General features: G+C 27.3%; 3 protein-coding genes across 3 annotated transcripts in view; 1 reads left to right on the top strand and 2 right to left on the bottom strand.

The window, feature by feature from the left end:
• LOC100211318 (stomatin-like protein 2, mitochondrial) overlaps positions 1-10,115 on the bottom strand; it is a 68,312-nt gene extending 58,197 nt beyond the window's left edge. Inside the window, exons 1-2 of the mRNA XM_065793491.1 lie at positions 9,521-10,115; positions 3,797-3,874 (exon numbers count right to left, since the gene is read on the bottom strand). Coding sequence (XP_065649563.1) covers positions 3,797-3,874; positions 9,521-9,568 — 126 coding nt within the window. The 5' untranslated portion in view covers positions 9,569-10,115. The remainder of the gene's footprint in view (positions 1-3,796; positions 3,875-9,520) is intronic.
• A 2,372-nt stretch (positions 10,116-12,487) lies between these two features.
• On the top strand, positions 12,488-13,105 carry LOC136078737 (uncharacterized). The gene has a single exon (XM_065794530.1). It carries the CDS (start codon positions 12,488-12,490, stop codon positions 13,103-13,105), a length of 618 nt encoding a protein of 205 aa, XP_065650602.1.
• Positions 13,106-14,950: 1,845 nt separating this feature from the next.
• LOC136078229 (uncharacterized) lies at positions 14,951-17,355 on the bottom strand. Its single transcript, XM_065793487.1, has 2 exons — positions 16,940-17,355; positions 14,951-16,706 (listed from the first exon to the last, which is right to left on the bottom strand). The coding sequence occupies exons 1-2, from the start codon at positions 17,307-17,309 to the stop codon at positions 16,570-16,572; spliced, it is 507 nt and encodes a 168-aa protein (XP_065649559.1). The 5' UTR covers positions 17,310-17,355; the 3' UTR covers positions 14,951-16,569.
• Between the last annotated feature and the right edge of the window lie 1,068 nt (positions 17,356-18,423).

Genomic DNA, 18,423 nt, shown 5'->3' with positions numbered 1-18,423 from the left:
ATTGTAGAGGTTTATTTATAAAATATACTATATATTATAAAGATAATTTTGGTTTTCATATGTTTTCACTAATAAAGACTGTTACTTGTGGCCATGTAGGTGTATTTACATAAATTTGGATATATTTCGATACATTTTATATTTCTCTATATCTATATGCATACTTTCTCTTAGATAAAATAAGTAAGGTATAGAAAAAAGTAAAAAAACTCTGTTGGAAGGTGTCAAAAGAATGTTGTGTTATGCTTCTTTTTAAGGTATCTGAATATATACTTATATTTTTAAATTTGTTCTTAAATGGTTTCATCTTTTTTATTACTTTAGATAAAAAATATACTGAATGACATTGCCAAAAAAATATGGATAAATCCTAAATTAAATTGTTATAAGTTTTTATTTTAAAAATTGTTATTTTAACTAATAATAATAAATTATTTTAATTTTTGTTTATCAATTTTCGACCTCAATGGTAAACCAGTGGTTAAACTAATGAGTTTAATTGTAGAGGTTTATATATCATATATTCTAAAGTAATTGCATTAAATTTTTTTTTTTAGTATATTGCTTTACATTACATAAGACATTTTCATTTTTTTCTTTTTTTCTCTCTTTTAAATTGTTAAATAAATTTGTTTTATAGATAAGACCAAGTAAGATTCTACATTATTATCTCTTGATAGATATGTTTACTACTTTGTAGATATGTTTACAACTTTAGCCTATTAATATTTTGATACTTTAATTTATTTTTTTTTTACTTTTTCTTTTTAAAATAATGGCGGTTTATCAAAGTTGTTTATTTTATTCTTATGTTCCCTTAAAATAGTAGTAAATAATTTTATAGAAAAGGTCATTACTCTTGAAATTCTTTTGTGCTTATTTGTTACTACAGTAGTAATACCACTGCTAATATGTTTATTGATAATAGCGAAATTGAAATGGATGATATTAGGCTAAAATAAGTTATTAGAAAAAATACTATTAACTTAAAAATAATTAATAGTTTTGTGAAATGATTAGGCAAGCTGAAATTATTTGCCATCAAAATGTAAGAAACGCTGTAAGGAGAAATAATTTATACCTAAATTAGAACATCATGGTTAGACGAGTTGAAAGTAATTATCACATAAATGAAAGAGATAGGCCTAGACAAGATAAATCATTCTAAAAATGTAAGAAATGCTGCTAGACAGTTGCAGTTGTAATTGTTGGAGAAGATGGTGTTCCACTTACATCCAGAGAAGTTATTTACCCAAAAGGCCATTTAGAAGTTATATTGAGTATGTCAGCTAACTTAGATCCTACAGGTTATTCCAGATCTTACAGCTTATTCACTTTTTCCCAAGAAATGGCATAGTTAGTTCGCAACCCTGAACATGCAACATTGGTTAGAAATCATGGCAATAAACTATTTCATCAATATGCTGAGGATGCATATGTTAAAATTGAAGAGCAGTGTCTTTCATAGAAATAACTAAAGCAAACTGAGAAGCATGCAATATGATGCCTTACATGAAGATGTAAGCAACCTTGGTAACAATCATAATGTTAGACCAGGGTGCGTTATAGTTTTCTATTCACTTTAGGAAGTCTTATAAAACACTATGAAAATGCTATGGTTATAACTAAAAATTAAGAAGTTATAGTAATAAAAAAGATCTGGTAAACCAAATCTTTTTATTACTTTTTGTCTGCAACCCAATATAATGGTGTCTGGTAAAAAAAATTGACAAATTTATTTTCAAATGTTGTTAACTTATAGTTTTATGATAAGTATGTTTTTATGAGTAATAAAGTAAATGTTAATAGTTTATAAAATATAATAAATTCAAAGTTTATACATGTTTATTTTTATGTTTTAAAAGCTTACTTAACAGTGTGTAAAGCAAGATTGTTATCCTATTGGTCACAGTGCCAGGTGGTCTTAATTTTGTCATTTATTTTTTACTTAAGATGCTTCAGAACTAAGACTAAATATAAATCTTACTATAATCAGTATCAAAATATAAATACTAGAATTTGTTAAGCTACATATCTTTTATTTTTTAAAGTTACCAAATATAATTTCTTGGACCCATCAGATAAGTGCTAATATTTATATTTTAATTGAAATTCAACCTTACGTATATCTACTTTTTATTATACTAATATTTTTGTTTCTCATTACTTTCAGATATTCTTCGATATCACGACTGATAAGTTAATGATTATTATAATAACTTAGTTGTTAGGACTGTAATTAATTAGATTATTATCAGATTTGTTATATATATTTTAGTTCTAATATAAGTCAACGCATTTTTTTACAAACCAAATTTTAATAAACTTTCATATAACTGATTATAATTATCCTAAAATTAAATGTTTTGCTTTTTTGTTTTTTTTTTGAAGTTCAAACATAATTGTATTCTTTTTTTTTTTTTGTTGCCATTGCTTTATTAGTTTGCTTACTGTTGAATCATGATCATAATTTAGTAAACTTATATGATATGAAATTTACTGTGTTAATTATTAGTCACAGTTATGAAAAAATCAGGATTTTCATTATTGAGGTAACATTGAAAAGTCTTTTTTTTAATGTTTAATTGTGCTATAGCTATTTTGTGCTAATTTTTTTTTTTTTGCCATTGTCATTAAAAACAATAACTTAAGTTATGAATATAATAATTTATTGTAACTTTTTTTTAACTCAGTGCCTTTGAAACATAGTCTGTCTCATCTCTGTTTAACGAAAGTTTGTTTATTAATAAAGGAGAGTATTATTGAAACACTCTGTTATTACTAAGCTCTTATGTATTTTTTGGTACCATAATTTATTACGGCTATGTTTAAGAAATGTTTTACGAGTCACTAATTCATGAATAAATATAATAATAATATGTAAATATAAATAACAATAATAAATATGTAAAATAATGCTTTTGTTGTTTAAGATGATCTTTTTTTTTTTGGGTAAGTTGTATTTTGTTTTCCTTCTCTGGTCCTTGCTGTTATTAAAAAGTACGTAATATCTTAGGTAACGTGGTCTTTACTAAATGCCAAGATCAATAAAAGCGAGCAAAACCAAAAAGATCATATAATATAGATAAGGCTACCATTATCCTTATTTTTACAGAGGAGAGCACAACGTTAAACTAATTACAACTTTCATACCGTTCTTCAGCAAAAAAAACGGGACAATGGCAGCCCTATATATAGATAAACTTGTATTTTGTATTTTCCAGATAATATATTAAGTTGAGTTGTTATTTAATTATTACAAATCCATATTACGGGTCGCTTACTGCTAGTTATAATAAAACTTGCAAATGGCCATGACCAAGTCGTCTAATTAAAAAACTTTTTCATGAACAAACGAGACAAAAAACTGCACGCATCTCCTGGCAAGGCTTGTTATTCATTTCTTTTATGTAAACTTCTTTGAATTCATATTGAATATACGCATAATAATACATTATTGAAGTCAGGTTTTAATTACAGACATTCCTACCATCCAAACTTAAATTAATTTCACAACAAGAACTCTAGATGCAACATCATTTGATTCAACCACTCTTTCAGCAAATATTTTAGCCCAAATAAAAGGAAAAAATTTATAACATAGAAAATTAGATCAAATATTGGAAGTATAGGAAAAGGCATAAAATAACTCTTAACTATAAAAATAATAATGAACTATCAAAGAAAGTTTGGAAATAAAATGATACTCATTGAAACGCTGTCATACATTGTAAAAAATACATATACACATTTACATACAGTATATATACTATTTATATACAGTAAATAAACTTACAGTATTAACTGGAAGAGGTCTTTTTGCCATACCAACTCCTCGGGAATAAAAAGCAAGTTTACGAAGTTCATTGGGTTTCTTAAAAAAAAATATTAAAATTAGATACTTCAAAAACTTGATTGCTTTGCTATTGCATCCACCTTTTTTAGCAAAAGGTAATAAAGATACCTTAACTAATTAACAATATGTACTTAATTTATTAAATGGTCTTGCAACCTTTTAAAAATAAATCTTATTGTGCATATGACCAGTAACTCAACTGAAAATACACTTAAAATATACCAAAAATAATGCAAAATTTGCCTGTTAAGCACAAATCACCTTTTGAACTAATGCTAATTTGTTTATGCTAATTAATGCTAATAAATAATGCTAAACTTAACCATAATAGCATAGTATTTTTAATATGCAGTATGTTATAATAGCATAGTGGTTTTATTTTGCAGGCGCACAAAAACAACAGTCATTGCTTTAGTAATTTTAAAGCTCATGATAAAGTCTGGCATATTAGTTTTCTCTGTAAGCTCTTCATATGGTACATCTTGGAAAATTTTCAATAATATAGAACTTTTTCATTTTTAATAGCAGTATTTTTTTTTTTAATGTTAATTCACCTCCCCATGGACAAGAAGATGTGGCAATGATCGAACTTGGAACTTCTTGTTTTTGAAGCGAGCGCTCTACTGCTATGCCACTACCACAGTTAAATTATTAAAGTAGTAAAGGTATCCTTGAATAGCAATACTCTTATTTCTTTCTAGTAACAACTAGCGTACCACAAAAGGAGATAAAAATAAAATAAAAGTTGTTTTGACATATCTTTTTTAAAACTTTTAAAAATAGTATCATATAGTATTTAATAATATGTTAATAAAAAATATCATATTATTGGTGTTGTTAAATACACAATAAAAACTTATATTTATAATAAAACTATTAATTCTATGCACTATTAGATTGAATATATTTCAGATTATTAGATTGAATATATTTCAAAATTAAAAAAAAAGTATAATATGTTTTAGCATGGTTTCTTTTAAAGTAATTACAAATGCATTCATTTTAAGTAAAATTTTCCATGCTTTTGTTAATGCATGCAAAAACCATGCTAAAACATAATTACTATCTTTGATAGCGTACTTAGTTATTTTACTTAATAGTAACGCTATTGAAAGAAATAATAATGTTTTAGCATGGTTTCTTTTAAAGTCTTTAAAATGTGTTTTAAATTTTAGTAACTAATTTTTTTTACAATAAATATGTGTTTTTTAGAATAAATAAATAACTTTCAATCGCATAATTATTTAGAATAAAAATTGCTGAAGTAATTCATGTGTTTTTAAAAATTTTAAGCAAACGCCAATGTCTGCATATTTGTAACAAAAGTTTGCACTTTTGTAGATTTGTTGCGTCATGTCAAGCATATGTTAGTTATGTTAATATTACAAGAACATATACAACCGTTTTATGGGAGTATGGGGAAGGGCAAGAGCTAAAGCTCTCACTTCCTGCCAAGGTCTGCAGTGCATACAAGGGAAAGGTGGACAATTTTTTGTTTGAATTTTTTCCATGTGAAGTCGGGAAAATCAGATGAAAAAGCATTGCTTTTTTTATTAAAACATTTGTCTATCTACAGAAAGAAATGTCACTGTGGCTTTGATATTAAAGAAAAACAATGAAATACTGCATAGTTTTATTTATCTTCTATTGGTTCTCAAAAAATTTAAATTTATTTTAAATCAAATTATCACAATTGATAAATTTCTTATTTGGACGAACATGTATTGAAAATAGTAAACATTCCATTTTATCTGTAAGCAGTAAAAACTTTATAACTTTCCATTCATTGTTTGTACATAAGAGAAAACTGCTTTCTAATTTAAACTGAATGAGCAATTTAATTATTATCTAGTGAATTACTTTTTATATCCTTGATTATATACTTAATAAATATGTAGTAGACTTATACAATATATATACATATACATACATATATATATATATACATATATATATATATATATATATATATATATATATATATATATATATATATATATATATATATACATATATATATATATACATATATATATATATATATATATATATATATATATATATATACATATATATATATATACATATATATATATATATACATATATATATATATATATATATATATATATATATATATATATATATATATTATGATATATACTAATGTAAGTGTGTATATATACATATGTATATCAGGCCTTGTTAAGAAGCGCTATGCAGCTCGCATTTTGCTTGCGAAAAAGCGATTTGCCTACGCATTCAGCAGTTTTGCGCTACGCAAAAACTTATATCTTTTAGAATATTTAAATTATCTTTTGATTGTCGTTAACGTGACGTTTATTCAGAAGAAATGAAGTCGTAAGTATTTAACCGCAATTGTAAACTAATAAATTTTTTGTTAAAGAAACAGTTTGTTAAATAATTTTTTTGTTGTTGTTAAAAATTAGTTAAAAAAATTAGGTGTTTTAAGTTTTATCTTAAGGAATTAAATATATAAATTTCTTTTAAATATAAAATTTATTTTTAGTCATAATAGTTTAAAAAATGCACGATTTATTTTGATGTAAATATTTTATTAATAAGATATTTTGTTTATTGTTAATTCAATAACGTAAAATTTTAATGACGTTCGTTTAATTTATAAAAATAAATTATGATCACGAATATGTTATCGGTAACTGATAAACAAAAAAAAAAAACTCTTTCTTGTTTAAAAACATTAAAATGAGTTCATATATTAAATAAGAAAAAATTTATTAACAGTTAATAAAATAACCAAAAACCAAAATCATAAGAAAATAAACATAAAAATCATAAGAAAATAAACAAACATTATTTTACGTTTCATGAAAAAAATATTTTTTTCAAAGTAAAATTTAGTTCATATTTGAAAAAAATAATAAAAATAATTTTTTATATAAGAACATAGATTTTATTTGTAACTTTTGTTATAGTGAGAAAAAAAAACTGTTTGTATGATTGATTTTTAATGCGTTAATAAAATAACTTTAATTACAATGCGGTACTTGAAAAGACGCGAGTGACACAATATAACTTCTAACGATGCAAAATATATTTGATGAGTTGAGTAACTTAGAAATGCGTTACACATTTTCGCTACGCAGCGAAATCTCGTAACAAGGCCTGGTATATATATATATATTTATATAAATATATATATATAACCCCTAACTGGTTGTCAGAAAGTTTTTCGTATTTTGTTGACAAAAAGTAAAAATTAAAATGCAAGACCGAAGTTTTTTTTTTATTACTTGATAGCCTGCCTACCCCAACCTAACCCTCAGTCAATGTAGCAGCACTACCTTGCGAGTCAGGCTATTTGTCAGTCGATGTAGCTGCACTCCGTTGCGAGTCAGGCTATTTGTCAGTCGATGTAGCAGCACTTTGTTGCATGTCAGGCTATAAGATAGCCAATGTAGCAACACTCTGTGCATGATTTAGAGTAAAAAATAAATAAAAATAAAAACATTGTTTATATTATTAAAAACATTCAGAATGTTAATAAAAACATTCTGGTCAATTAAATTTGCGTTTTTGCGGTTTTTTTAAAAAACGATTTTCTAACAACACGAAAATGTTGGACGAAACTCAAAAGTAATTAAAAGTGATGTATTTGTTGGCATAAGAATCATTTTTTTCCTTCCATACTCCCAAATGCAACAATCTATAGAACTATATATATATATATATATATATATATATATATATATATATATATATATATATATATATATATATATATATATATATATATATATATATATATATATATATATATATATATATACAAAAATAACATATAAATAACTTATGTACTGATGTATATTTATAGAAATGATTTTGTTACATCAGTAAGAAAAAGGTCTCAAAGGTATAAAATTAATGTTTAATTTTTTATTTGTTTTTTTGTGAACACACTTCCTAAAGTTTCAATAAACAATACATATAACAAATAATGATAAATAGTAGAATACCGTTAACTCAAACTCTGAAGGAGTTTATATTTTATCAGACTTAATGACTTCTTTTTTTTTTTGTTGGTAATTTACCTCCTCAAGACTGAGAAGGCCACTACAGTTATGGAGGCTACTTATTTGTGGTTATAACCCTCTCTTAACTCTATAACTCCGAAACATAAACCTTGATGAACAAGGCCGCTGCGTGGAGAAACGAGTTGAGCATGGTACTGCCAGGAACGTGGTGGGGATCGAACTCAGAATCTCTCACTTATGAAGCGAGCACTCTAACACTACACCACTACCACATATGGAGGTTAAGAAATTATGTATAACACTTATGGAGGATATACCACTTATGGAGGATATACCACTTATAGAGGTTATACCACTTATGGAGGTTAAGAGACTTTGTATTTTGAATTTTCTGTTACAGTCTGTAAATGTCTGATTTTTAGTTTCGTTTAGCTTCAACTTTTTTAGAAAATAAACTTTATAAGCTTAACTGATTCAAAAGTATTGGTGAAAATATTTAGTTTGTTAAATTATATTTGACAAAAAAATATTTGATATTCAAACTTTTTGAATTTTATTTGATATTTTGAACTTTAAATATATTAGTCATTAATAAATAAAATAAGTAATTGGCTCTTTTGCATTACAATTTTTAATTTTAATCTATGTATGATGTACTTTATAACGAATATAACTTCTTTATTTAACAATATGCAAACCCTACTGTTTAATTAAACATATTTTGACTTCAGCAAAAAAATTGTACCAAAATATTTTCTATAAAATCAATTTTCTACTTCTTAAGTTCTTCAGACAAGCATGATATTTTACTCTCATAAGGAAATTATCAAGCACTATTTGTCACATTCGGAAGACCATTTACTGGCATGTTTTATGTACTCAGAGGTTTTACGTACTCGATTGCTCCAGCTTTATCTCATAGCTTGATGTATGCAATATTTATTATTTATGTATTTAGTTTTTTTTTTTTTTTTTGATCATCATTAAGAATATTTTATTTTAATTAATAATATTGTTATTGCTATTACACCATTTTGTTTGATAAAAATTTAACCAACTTCAACCCAAAAAAAAATTGTACAAGTTTGCAACAAAGTTCCATAACAAAACTACAATTAGCCAAACATGAAATTATAAAGTTAGTTTCAGCTTTCTTAAGTAATCGTTTATTTATCATTTCAAGGTTTCAATTAAGAGCATGTAGTATTAGTTCCTATATATTATATGTTGATTTTATTGATTTTATCCATAATTTTTTTTTTTTTTTAATATTTTATTCAAAGCCCTTTTAACTTCATTGAATGTATGTTAATAAATTTTATTTACTAAAACTATTTTATTTATATTGTTGTTTTCATTTAAATAATTATTATATATGTGCAAAAATCAATTGAAAAGTTTGGATTAGTACATATTAGGTATATTTAAACTTTATTGAAATATACATTTTATTAATTGTTAGAAAATTAGAAGAAAATTTAAAATAAAATTAGTTTTTTATACAGACAAAATATTTATTTAAGATATTTTCTGGAAATTTGTTAAATAAAAGAATATTTAAAAAATTTTTGCATAATATTATTTCCAGAAGAGCTAAGCTCAAATAACAATAGTCGAATAAATTAAGCTAAAAACTTTAATCACTTACAACAACCAAAAAGTTCCAGCTTGAAATTCTAGAAATAAAGATAGCCATATTCGGTTGACTTGAAGACTTTAAAATGTAGTTTTAGGAAATGAGGAAAAAATTAGAAATTGTTGTTCACTGTTGCCTCACATTAACATGAGACAATGATGACAAACTAAACCAATGTTTTGTTCATCATATTCCGTACCAATGTGGAACAATATTAAAAATAGACATCGAATTCGATTGCACAAAGCACAACGGACTAGAAACACCATAACTGAGCAGCAATGAAAAAAAAAACTTTACATCAAAATATTGGTTTGCGAGGTCAGAGTCATTTTTTCTGGTGTTGGAACAATTCTGACCGGTACTACTAGCCAGCTTCATGGTTCTTAGTCTTACTTGTATGATTTCAGTGCACTACATAAAAAGGCTTGTTTTTTTTTTTTTCAGGCAGTTTATTTATGCTAAGAAAAAATGAGCTTGTTCTGCTTTGACGAGCGCGCTGCTAGCCAAAAACATGACATAAATTAAATTTTATATTTATTTTATAATATTTACGATACAAAATATAACCAACGTCAAAGTTTGTTATAGCTTAGCCGCAAAGCAGCCATTGTGTAGTGTAAGGGTAGTCAATATTTTTATATCTACCGCCCACTTTTTCACCTCGATTGTTAGTAAAATATTCTTACCGCCCACTTGTGTTTAACAATTTACAAAGTATAAACAAAGCATTTTAGTTTACAAAAAAAATATGTATAACAACTGTACCATTACAAAGTATCTTATGTACACATTATTATATTACACCTCCTTTTCCTGAAAACTAATGACAAAAAACATACTAATTTTATTTTTTTGCACTATTAATCAGATTTTTGAGGCTTATGCTGCAAAGTTAGATATTTAATATTTGATTCTATTTTTTTAAAAAGCAAGTCTACTCTAAAAAATATTCAGGAAATTTCTTTTTTTCGATCATAATATAGTTAACAGCATTAAAATTTGGTTCTGTTAGATTTGAAGTAGGGTATTATAAATTTAATGTTTCCACTTACTTGAATATAAGAGAAGCATTTTTTTATTTTAATAAAAGTTTTCGTATTCAATATTATCAAAAATTTATTTACTTTCTTCGTCATATTTTATTTATAAGAGTTCTTCTTGACACTTTGTATCGGCAAAGTGTCATATGAAGTGACATGATAATGATAAAGACTTTTATCCAAGTTTTATCCAGCAAGATGTTGTCTGTGCACCAAACAATGAACACATTAAACATTCGGTACTTCAGCCTTCAAAAAAAGCAACACTCCCTGATAGCGATCTACCGTTGCTGGTGCTCTATTGGTAACGCAAGCAACAATATTCTTCAAAGGAATAATATTTTTTGTAAAGTATGGTTTCACAAAGTAAATATGAATAATATTGTTATAACCGTAATAATATTTTATGCGAATAGCATATCTTCTTTTAATTTATTGTTTTCATTAAAATAACGTACATATGATATCAATAAAGCGTTATTGCCTGCAATGATATAACTTCTATTTTGCAATTAACTGCAATATGCGATAAGCGGCAAGTTATCCATCTTTGTTAGCTGCAATGTTAGTTTGTTTTTTAAATGTTGCAATAACTTACCAATTTAGGAATTTTTTTCGTAATTCTTTCAAAATATTTGGAAATTATTCAATTGACTTGTCCTTATGTTTTGCATGTTTTGTAGACAGATGTTCTTTCAATCTACTTGGCCTCATTACCTTATTTAATAGTGTTTAATTACATATTAAACAGATTGGGTTCTGCTTATTTTCTATTTTTTAAATGAAACCCAACGTCAAATATTCCGGTAAACACCCACAAGCCCATTCCTTTTTTATGACTTTTTGTAAAGTTTTCTTTTATTCATCCCTTATTTATACCTGTAGGGTATACTGTTGTCATATTTAGGCTGGTTCATCTAACAGTGATCATTCTCTTATAGATAAGATACAAAAACACATTGCAAACATAGTTGGACTTGCTTTATCTGCCAAGCTTGAACTTTTATCCGATTGCCTTAAAGTTGCATCTTTTCTTCTTTTCTATAAATACTGTCATGGTTACTACTCATAGGAGCTATTATTTTTAGTTTTATCAACCAAAAGTCATTTTTACTTGACTCTTTATTCAACAGAGTCATATCCTTTACTGCATCTGTTTATGCATGCTCTAAAAAATTTTATCTGCCTAGTTTTTCCCCACGCTTTAACCTAAGTACTCACTAGTACACATGCTATATATCCTTATTTCTTTTACTACTTTGTATCTTTATTAGTGTCTGAGCTTCTTTTACTCTGTTATCCAGCCTCAAATTGTGAAAAAATAAAAATCCATAAATTTTCAGCTGTAACAGCTGACAATTTATGGATTTCTGGTACCGTAGTTTCTCTGATTTCCTTATTTTTTAATCTAGTATCATACAAAAAAAAGAACTCCATTGTAGGTCTTCTTTTTACTTTAAATTGATATAACATTAAAAAACATTAGGTAAACCTCTTCCTGTTTTTTATTTACTAGACTTAACAAAAGTTGGTTTATCTTCTTCCTATTAAATTAAATCTCCTTCTCATTAAATTTAATCTCCTTCTCATTAAATTTAATCTCCTTCTCATTAAATTTAATCAAAATAAAACTCAAAATGTTTTTTACTTCCCACAAGCCTCTTCTCCAGCCTTCTTTCATCTATTCGTTAGTATATGCATGAAGTCCCTAATAGAGATGGCTCTTTTACTTACTTTTTTTTTACTTACACAAGTAAGTTAATTTTTATCAAAAAGTAAATTAACACGAGGCTTCTAAAAATTTGCACAAAATTTAAACGTTCAAAACTCGCAAACAAAGTCGAATGTTTTTGCAGTTCGAAGTTAAAGATATTCACTAGACATTCTTATTTCATAATCCGATACTGATTTTGGCAATTAAAATTATATAAATAAAATGGATGGAATTAAAGAAAACGATAAACGAAAGCTTATTGGAAACTTCTATTTAGATAACATAGACAAAGGGAAAACATTTACAGTGCATCATTTTATGCAAATGAAAGTTTCAAGGCGAACAATTTATATTATTATTAAAAGAGTTGATGGCAACATTGACCTTAAAAGAAAGTCCGGAAGCGGCAGAAAATCATACAAAATGGACATAAGAAAAATTACTTCACTCATTAACAAGGCTGAAAATAAAGTTGGAATCTCCCAGAGAAAACTTGCATTAAAATATGGAATTCATAGAAGTTATGTTTATAAAATTTTTAACATGCATGGACCTAAATATTTCAAAAGAAAGAAAGCACCAGAAAGCTCTGAAATTCAAATAGTTAAACAAAAACAGCGATTGTTAAAACTTTTGAAAACTTTTTTCCGACCGTCAAATGAGTTTGAAATTATCACGGATGACGAGTCCTATTTTACATTAAACAGCCAAAGCACACCAGGAAATGATTGCTTTTATAGTCAAGATAAAGACAAAACTGAAAATAATATTAAATATAAGTTTAAATCAAAGTTTCAAGCGAAAGATTTAGCATGGGTTGCAATCAGTTTTGAATTTTAGTATGGATTGCAATCAGATTTGGTAAATCAAAGCTTTTCTTTGCAATTGAGAGTAATGCCATTGATATTTGATAATTGCCAAAATATATTCTAAAGAATGCATTGAAAAGAAACTTGTTTCCTTCATCAATTCGCATCACAAAAATACAAAATATATATTTTGGCCTGATGGTGCAAGCTGTCATTATGCAAAGCTAACAATTGAAACTTATAAGAAACAAATTAAGGCTTATTGAGACATTTTGGGCTCACCTAAAACAGAGAGTCTATTCAAATGATTTCAAAGCAAAAAATCTTAACCACCTGAAAAAGAGAATTCAACTTAAGTTACGATATTTCAGTCCAGTGTACTTTAAAAACCTTCTTTACTCGCTTAAGACTAAATTCGCTACGCTGTTGATCATGAGACACTTTCATAAGATTTTTATAAGATGATATATTATTATTACATCAAAAAGTAATTTACTTTTACATGTAAAAGTAAGTCACATAAAAAAGCCTTTTTTTTTTTTGTAGTTATTTTAGGTGTTCCCAGAAGTCCTTACAGTCGTATCATAGAGCACCGCGTGAGAGCATTTAACGGGAGGTTCACGCCTACTTACGTACCAATGTCGCTTGTCGGGTTGGAGCTGGCATCGAACCTAGGACCTCTGGGTTCTGAGCCCAGAGGTTCCAGGTTCGATGCCATTTAATTACTTTTAAAAATTACATTATATAACATAAAAGTTCCTCAAACTTTTATGTTATATAATGTAAGATTTCACGTTGCAGAGGAGCAACCTTAATGAATTTTTTTTTTTTTAGTTGATCAACTGCCAACTGGGTTGGATATTTTACAGCACATCGCTTTTAATCAGTCCATGCTCCTAAAACATCAAAAAAGTCTTTAATAATTGCTTGTTCAGTAAAAAAAAAAGGAAATATGAAAGGTGTGTTAAACGGCATTGACAGGGTGGATTCTTAGCCAAATAAAGGGTTTGTGGCTTAAAGTTGGATTTCGTCTTCAACCAATATTGTAATTTAAAAAAAACATGCACAGAATGTCTTCTTTAGAATTGAAAAAGCAACAAGACTTTAGAAAAGAACTGGGAAAAATCTTTCTTTTCTGGGCGGAAATACCTGACTTACAAAACTGAGTAAAAAAGGAAAAAATAGATCCGACCTAGATACTTATATACGATCAAGAACACAACAGAAAGTTATTTCTTGGGCCAGAAGGCAAGAAATACAGCGAGAAGGTAATCCATTTCATAACCTTTTACTGAATTTAAAAACTTACCTTTCGCCACTTTTTCCACTATTGATTTTTGTTTTTGCTCCATTACTTTTAACACTATTATCTTTTTTAACTTGACAAACATTTGTCAAGTTAAAAAGAGCTTTTGTGAAATTTGAAAAGATTTATATTAAATAATAATAATAGTGCATGTTGTTTTGATTTCGGAGAATACAAGAAAAAGAAATCCATCAAGAAAAAATGCTGTAAAATCAGCGGAATTAAGTTCAGAGTTGGAATTTAGTCCGGACACGAGCGAAGATTCATCGTTTGATTCAGATTTTGACCCAGGATAGGGGCGTTCTGCACTGTGCTCTTCTGAGACTGCCAGGGTAAATTTTGATTTACTCAAATTTTTTTTGTTTAATTATTAATATTGGGTTTAGGTAAGTGTTGTAAAATTATTTTTAAAATCTAAACTAATTTTTAAACATATTTTTTTTTGTAAAAATAGTTTTTACCTAAAATAACATATAGAGGGAGAGGGGGTAATATGGGGAGGGCGGGGATTTTTGTCAAAATTTATAGGGTATTACACCTCTAAAACAATTTTTATTAAAAGAATACAGCTTTAAAATCAAAAAATGAGATCTTTTATGATAAAATTGAGATAAATTCCAGAGTTAACAATATAAAGTCAATGCAATAAATGTAGCAGTTTTACATGAAATATTGAAATTCCTTATAAAATAATTCAATCATTTCAAAGTTCACAATAATTAAAAATTTTAAGAAAGGAGAGAAAAGGACTACTTGAAACTGTTTATACCAAACTCAATCACACTTTTCTTAAGCTATTTTGCATAATCATTGTGTTCCAAACGATGCTTGTATCGCTTCCATACTTGATAGTAATAGTGGTGAGCACTTTCTCTTGCCTGCTCGGCATATACACCAAACCCAAACTGACAATGCTGAAGTAAGGGAATAAGATGACATACTAAAATATGAACTTTCCAGCTAATATTTAATTGGTAGTTAAACTTTTCCAAAAGATTTTCGAAAGCTTTTTTATAATCTAAAACTGATTCAGCAATAGATTTCCAATAAACATGCTAAAACCTTTTGTTTTAATAGACAGCTAACTACAGGTTGGAGAAATATCATATTTGGTAATATAGAGGCTGCACTTAGAAGGTTAACTTCTAAATTATCTAATTTATCTACAAGTCTCTGTGAATTGTTATCATTCAAACCAGTTCCGTGGTAACCTCTAAGGATTATATAGTTCTACTTTAGCCACAAATAAAAATCAGGCCACAGTGTAATTAATATTTTTACAAACATAGAAGTAATATCAATAAGAATGTGTAACTCTGGTGGAGGAATGAGATATTCCACTAAAGTTTCTAGAGGTTCATCAAGATACACAATTCTAGGAGAAATACAGTTTTTAAATTCCATCATGTGATTTTTTTGCATCCATCTTCAACGAAATTGTTGAAGTTGATATCAATTGAACCTAAGGTTCTTTTTTTTACGCTCTCAAGAGTACTTTCCCCTTCACACCAGAGACATACATACTTGCCGCTGTGACTGCTTAAACCAAATAAAGAGTTGCCACATTTTAGATCAAATGCTATTGAATATTTTACATCACTCAGAGCTAGTGGTTTCAATAGTTTGCTAAGATTACCATTATGCTCTGAAACATCTTCAACTAAAGCTAAAATCAAAGATCTTTTTACACCACAATCATCAAGACTTTCTGAATATGTATGTTTGCATAGTGGATGAAGAACATTTATAAGGCATTTAAGAAAACCCTGTCCACCATCAATGGAAATCCTAGCAATAGTGCATTAAGGATTCAAACCTCTTTCATTAATTATATGAAGAATCAGAAGAAATCAGAAGTATTTTTTACAAATACCAAACTGTGACTTATCTCTTCATCCCCTGAAATAAATGATTCAGTTTTGACATCATAAAAATCTAAAAATACGTTTTGCAGTTCCTCTATCTGAGTTGATATATTAGGTTCTAACATTTTCTTCCCTAAATTTTGTCGCATATGTTTACAAAGTAGCTTAGTCTTTCTTTTACTCAGGTTTAGAGTATTAGAGATTTCCATTATAGTTTCTAGAGATAACTTTTTAACGGATGCTCTGCTACATTTATTATCAGGTGTGCCAACATCAACAAGAAGTTTGTTTCCAAAGGTTTTAAAAGGAAACTTGTCTCCAGATTTAATTTTGTCTCTTTATTTTTATTTTGAGAATCCCAGAAGCAACTTGATTACTGGATACATTTCCAAGACCTTCAGCCAACATAATTAGGTTTTTTACAGCTTCACTCTTACAGCAAAAGCGAGAAATTTCTTCACCTAAATAGAAATTTAAATTAGGAAAAACTCTGATATTATTATATTTGTAAAACATAAAAATAATACACTAATATATAATAAGCCTATCATAGACTATCATAGTCAATGCATGACTAGCATAGACTCTATGCTAAATTTAATTTTTTTTTTTTTAAATAATTGAAGAAATAGTTTATTAACTAAAATATTATTTAAGTTGTACAATATTTTTAATTTTTTTAAGGAAATCATACCTATTGTAGAAAAGCAAGAAGGACATATCTTTTTAACAACTTTATCAACGATATTTTGGTTATTTGTTGTGATCTGTCCAGATACTTCACTGATATCAGATGATCTTCTGAATTTTTGTCTGCTAATTTGCGATATTTTCTCAATCCAATCATTTAATTTTGATGTTTCACCCCTGTTCAATGCATATAAATTTGTTTTGCAAGAATTACAAATGTTTTTTGGACAACACTCTTTTTCTACATCATATTCTCTCCAAAATAAATTTTGAATATGAAGTTGTACTGCGGGAGTTACTTTAATAAGTTTATGTGATCCTTTTCCAAAGGAAATAAAGCAATATGCACAAATTAGACATTTTTCGTTGGCCATTTCGACAAAAAATATAAGTTTTATATGATCGCTTTTCACCGTAATAATAATTATTTTCATCTATATATGGCAACATTTTGTACCAATTTGAATAGATGATGTAATCATAAAATGACGCAATTTATTTTAGATATTTTAATTAATTAAATCTAAAATTTCTATGCTTAAAAGTTAGTTTAGATTTTAACAATTATTTTAAAATAATTTATTTAACCAAATAATAGAAAACAAACAAAATTTTTTAGAGTAAACCAAAATTTACCCTGGCGGTCTCAGGAGAGCACAGTATCTGCTGAGTCTAATAGTATAATAAAAGCTGAGATTCCAAGAGATATTATTTCTGGTAATGTTGCCCTAATTGCTAAAATTACTAATATTTCTCCCAATGTTTTGATAAAAGTTACTGCTGCAATCCTGAATAGTTCTGGCGTTGATCTTACAAATGTAAGTTGCAGCAGATCAACAGCATCTAGAAAGGTGAGATAAACAGCTCAAGAAATGGCAATTATTGCTAAAGAAGATGTCGAGCTTAGCATCCAAGCGTCTCCCTACCCATGTATTGTTCATTTTGATAGAAAAATTACTTTTTGAAATCAATAATTGAAAAAAACTAAAGCATTACAGACTAGCTGTTCTGGTAATTATTGATAAGGAGTCACATCTTCTCGGTGTTACACCATTAGCCTCTTCATCAGGGAAAGATCAGTATAATGGAGTGATAAAACTCCTAAAAGAACAAAATCTTGAATCAAAGATTGAATTACTTTGTTTTGATACAACATTAAGCAATACAGGTATACATAAAGGATCTTTAATAAGAATATCTACTGCGCTAGATAAGTATCTAATTCTCTTAACTTGCAGGCATCATGTTTCTGAGTTGAGAACCACACACTTCTGTGAAGCTGTAACGAATGAAAAAGCTACGGCCTCTGATAATCCTCTGTTTAAACAATTCAAAAAATTTTCGAGCGGCCTCGATTTTAAGTGTAAATCATCTTTGTTAGTTAGGTTTTCTTAGGAAGAAGTAAAGTGAACTGTTGAAAAAGCTGCTACAGAATCTTTTGACTAATATAGGTCTTACTTATCAAGAAAGGATATTGTTAGGAAATAT

Source organism: Hydra vulgaris, chromosome 03 (genome assembly GCF_038396675.1).
Source record: "Hydra vulgaris chromosome 03, alternate assembly HydraT2T_AEP".
Taxonomy (NCBI): domain Eukaryota; kingdom Metazoa; phylum Cnidaria; class Hydrozoa; order Anthoathecata; family Hydridae; genus Hydra; species Hydra vulgaris.
Note: the sequence above shows the minus strand (reverse complement) of the source record. Positions and strands in the feature narration are given on the sequence as shown.

Excerpts from the sequence above, each read along its gene's own strand:
- LOC136078737 (XM_065794530.1), top strand. The coding sequence starts at position 12,488 with ATGGATGGAATTAAAGAAAACGATAAACGAAAGCTTATTGGAAACTTC.
- LOC136078229 (XM_065793487.1), bottom strand. The coding sequence starts at position 17,309 with ATGGCCAACGAAAAATGTCTAATTTGTGCATATTGCTTTATTTCCTTT. Across the intron at positions 16,707-16,939 it reads TTCTTGCTTTTCTACAATAG|GTGAAGAAATTTCTCGCTTT; the intron begins GTATGATTTCCT and ends ATTTCTATTTAG.